The sequence below is a fragment of the Nothoprocta perdicaria genome, unplaced genomic scaffold (assembly GCF_003342845.1).
Source record: "Nothoprocta perdicaria isolate Ctin4 unplaced genomic scaffold, notPer1 scaffold_26, whole genome shotgun sequence".
Taxonomy (NCBI): Eukaryota; Metazoa; Chordata; class Aves; order Tinamiformes; family Tinamidae; genus Nothoprocta; species Nothoprocta perdicaria.
Window position 1 is genome coordinate 4937222 of NW_020455488.1, and position 3713 is coordinate 4940934.

General features: G+C 66.3%; 1 protein-coding gene across 1 annotated transcript in view; it reads left to right on the plus strand.

Moving 5' to 3' along the window:
* The window catches only part of SKOR1 (SKI family transcriptional corepressor 1), a 3981-nt gene extending 1322 nt beyond the window's left edge, over nucleotides 1-2659 (plus strand). Inside the window, exons 1-8 of the mRNA XM_026040568.1 lie at nucleotides 1-613; nucleotides 684-780; nucleotides 1239-1346; nucleotides 1450-1527; nucleotides 1742-1816; nucleotides 1909-1983; nucleotides 2420-2485; nucleotides 2562-2659. The exon at nucleotides 1-613 is cut by the window's left edge and continues 1322 nt beyond it. Of these exons, the coding sequence (XP_025896353.1) occupies nucleotides 1-613; nucleotides 684-780; nucleotides 1239-1346; nucleotides 1450-1527; nucleotides 1742-1816; nucleotides 1909-1983; nucleotides 2420-2485; nucleotides 2562-2659 (1210 nt within the window). The remainder of the gene's footprint in view (nucleotides 614-683; nucleotides 781-1238; nucleotides 1347-1449; nucleotides 1528-1741; nucleotides 1817-1908; nucleotides 1984-2419; nucleotides 2486-2561) is intronic.
* The last annotated feature ends 1054 nt before the right edge of the window (nucleotides 2660-3713 follow it).

The window sequence follows — 3713 nt, forward strand, 5'->3', positions numbered from 1 at the left end:
GGCGGCCGAGCCCGCGGGGCGGCTCGCGGAGCTCGAGGGCTCGGAGCCGTCGGGCAGCGGGCGGAGCAGCGCGACCCCCCAGGAGGGCTCGGGCGCCGACGGCGAGCGCTGCCCCAGCGCGTTGTCGCGGGCGGCTGGCGACGAGGAGCGCTCCGGCGACGAGGCCCTGCTCGCCCCGCTGCCCCTGCCCAGGAAGGGCAGTTACCTCTCGGCCTTCCGGCCCGTCGTGAARGACACCGAGAGCATCGCCAAGCTCTACGGCACCCGCGAGGCGTACGGTGCCCGCGGGCCCGGCTACCTCTCCCCGGACTTCCTGAGCGAGGGCAGCTCCAGCTACCGCTCGCTGTCCCCCGGGGGGGACACGACCGAGGAGCCCGAGGTGGACGTCGAGTCCAACCGCTTCCCCGAGGACGACGACGAGGACGCGGTGGCCGCCGCGCCCTCGGAGGAGCCGGAGCCGCCGCAGCTGCTGCCCGGAGCGGACGAGCCGCCCCCGCCGCCGCCCGCCGCCACCGAGGGGCCCGAGGAGGCGGCGGGAGAGGCGGCGGCCGAGGACGGGAGCGAGCGGCCCGACGGCAGCCCCGAGCGCAGCAGCAGCCGCGGCGTCTACGAGGTGCGGGGCCGGGGGCCGGGCCTGGGGGTGTCGGGGCCGCCCCCCCGGGCGCTCACTCGCTGTTTTGCAGGTTTACGCGCCGGACAGGGGGGAGCAGCCGCCGCCGCTGAAGAGCGCAGCCTCCCTCGGCGTCCCGGCCTCCTTCCTCTGCCTCCCCGAGGCCAAGGGTAAAGCGGGGCCCCCGGGTCCGGTGAAGGGGCTCGGGACGGGGGGAAATCGGCGTAAATCGGGGGCAGAACTGGCGGGTCGCGTCCGCCTGTCGCTCGGTACAGGAGGGGGCACCCGTGTCSTCACTTTCGTTTTGAGGCGTTTTGGGGGCAAAAAAACGGCGCAAACGGTTTCTGCTACGGGGAGCCCGTGGGGGAGTTACCGCCGCAGCCCTCGCAGACGGGAGGTTCGGGGCTGCCTTCGTCGAGCCGGGAAGGTGCCCCCGGATCCCAGTCGGGCCCGGGGAGCGCGGGCCCCGCGCGGCACCTCGGGGCAAAGCTCCTTTGCCATAGCAAAGCGATTAGGATGTTCGCTAAGAAGGTTTTAACGAGGGCTTTGTCCTTAATTATGTAATTAAGGATATATCAGGACCATACTTTCATTGCTTACGGTTGAAAATCGGTTTATTAACTTTAAGAGCAAGATAAAGAAGACAATCACTCGACAGCGGAGGATTTAGAGACCAGAAAATCCTATCAGGACCAAAGGAATGTCTCGCATCCGAGCCCTGTAAATACTGACAGAGGTAAGAGCCGCTCCGCGCCGCGCGCCGGGCGCYGCCGCCGCCTCCCCGACGGGGCCGCCGGCCGCGGAGCCCCCGCGGCTGCTCAGCGCGCTCTGCCCCGCAGCCGACGACGGCCTCGGCCTCGGCCTCGACGTCTCGGCCTCGCAGCTCGTGGAAAAAGACATCGAGAACCTGGCCCGAGGTGAGGCCCACGGCGGGGCGGGCTGGGGAGGGGGCGCCCGGCCCGACGGGGGGTGCGCGGGAGGAGCCGCGGCTCGAGGTATTTATGTTTTTCTTTCTGCAGGAGTGATTAACTCCTGTGATTAATGTAATGTAATGCGATTAGCACCGCGCTGAGCCGCCTCCATATGGAAAAGTGCGCGCTCCCCTCCATCCCGCGATGTATTTTTAAACAGACGAGTTGCAAAAACTGGTCCTGGAGCAAATGGAGCTGAGGAAGAAGCTGGAGCGGGACTTCCAGAGCCTGAAAGGTACCGGAGCCCGGGAGCCGCGCGGCTCCGCGCTGCTCCGCGCTGCTCCGCGCAGCTCCGCGCAGCTCCGCGCTCACTCCCCTGCCCCGCAGATAACTTCCAGGACCAGATGAAGCGGGAGCTCGCGTACCGCGAGGAGATGGTGCAGCAGCTGCAGATCGTTCGAGGTACGGCCGGAGCGACCGGCAATTACCAATGTGCCTTTTTTTTCCCCCTTTTCTTCTTTCATTTTTTCTTCCCCCCCGCCTCCTTTATTTATTTATTTATTTATTTAAATTTTATTTACTGTCCTTTTGTGCGCTGCGATTAGCCCCGGCATCGCGAGCCGCCTCGCGAACGGCTGCGAGGCATCATTACGCGGCAGCGCATGAACCTGCCCCTCGCCGCAATTCTCCACGGGGCCTAAATTCAAAAAAAAAAAAAAAAAAACTCGTAAAATTACCTGGGACGCGACGCCCAATTTCCCAATTTCGCTTCATCCTTCCCGGCGCCGCAAAACGAGCGCGTTGTCGCCTGGCCACGCACCTCTCGGGTCCCCCCCGACGTGACTCCCGCGCTGCGGGTCCCCGCGTCGCGACGTGGTGCGTTTTGTCCCCACCGCAGACACGCTCTGCAACGAGCTGGACCAGGAGAGGAAGGCGCGCTACGCCATCCAGCAGAAGTTGAAAGGTACCGGGGCAGGAGCGGGGGGCGCAGCGGCTTAAACGGGGGGTCGGCGGGGGTGACGGCCGCGTGTTTTTTGCAGAAGCCCACGACGCGCTGCACCATTTCTCCTGCAAGATGCTGACCCCGCGGCACTGCACGGGGAACTGCTCCTTCAAGCCGCCGCTGCTGCCCCAGTGAGCCCCCCCCGGCCCCCTCCAAGCCGCCCCCCCGAAGCCATGCGCCCCGCAGCCGCGGGCAGAGCCCACACAAGCCATTTCCACGAGGAGACTTTGTACAGAGAGGACTCGGAGCTCGGCCTGGCAACGGGGCGGGGAGCGGCCCCGGGGGGGTCCCCGCCCGCGSGCCGGGGCCCCCCCGCTCCGCGTCTTCCCCCCTCTCCCTGTGTGTCCGTCCGCTTCTTCCACCCTTGTCCAGACTGGAAACAAAAGTGGCGATGTGCAATGGATATAAATGTACTGTGATTCTCTTGGTACAGTATTTGTTGGATTTTTATTTATTTATGATGTATATTTATTTCCCCCCCTCCCTGCTCCCCTCGGGCCCCCTCCTCCCTCACCCACCCCCTTGTAAATTTATGRATGTAACAGCACTTTAACGGGCGGTTCGCGACGCCGGAGCCAGAGACAACAAAACGCTCGCCCGGGTTGGGGAGAGAAACCTCTGTACGTGATTTTTGTTCTTTAATAAAAGCCGACTTTAAGAAGCCGCCTGCTCCGGGGGCTGTCGCGGGAGGGGGTCGCCGCGTCCCGGGTGCCGGGGGCGCCGTCGGGGGCGGGCTGGGGGGCCGCTGCGGCCGGGGGGGCCGCCCGCTCCCCTGCGAAGTTCCCCGCTCCTCCTCCTCCTCCGCCGCGCCGCAGCCGGAGCTCATTAGTGCCCATTTATATGCTCGTTTCACACATGAAAGTATTACATTAATGAGCTCCGAGCGCGGCTTGCGAGGTGCCTCGCGCACCTATTAGCCCTAAATACCTGTTTTCAGCCCGGGGTTAACCTAGCACGGCAGCTCCGTGCGCCCCCCCGGCGCTGGGGCCAGGGGGGTCCCCAAGGCGCCCCGCAGGGCGGCTCCTGCAGCGCGGGGGGCGGCTGGGGGCCCTCGCCGCATCGCGGGGGTCTGGGGGGTCCCGCAGCGCTGGGCGGGGGGGCTCGGGCTTTGGGACCGCGGCGCTTCTTGCCCCGGGGGTCCCGCAGCGCCGGGGCTGCGGGCGGCTCCGGGTCCCGGGGCGGTGTCGGG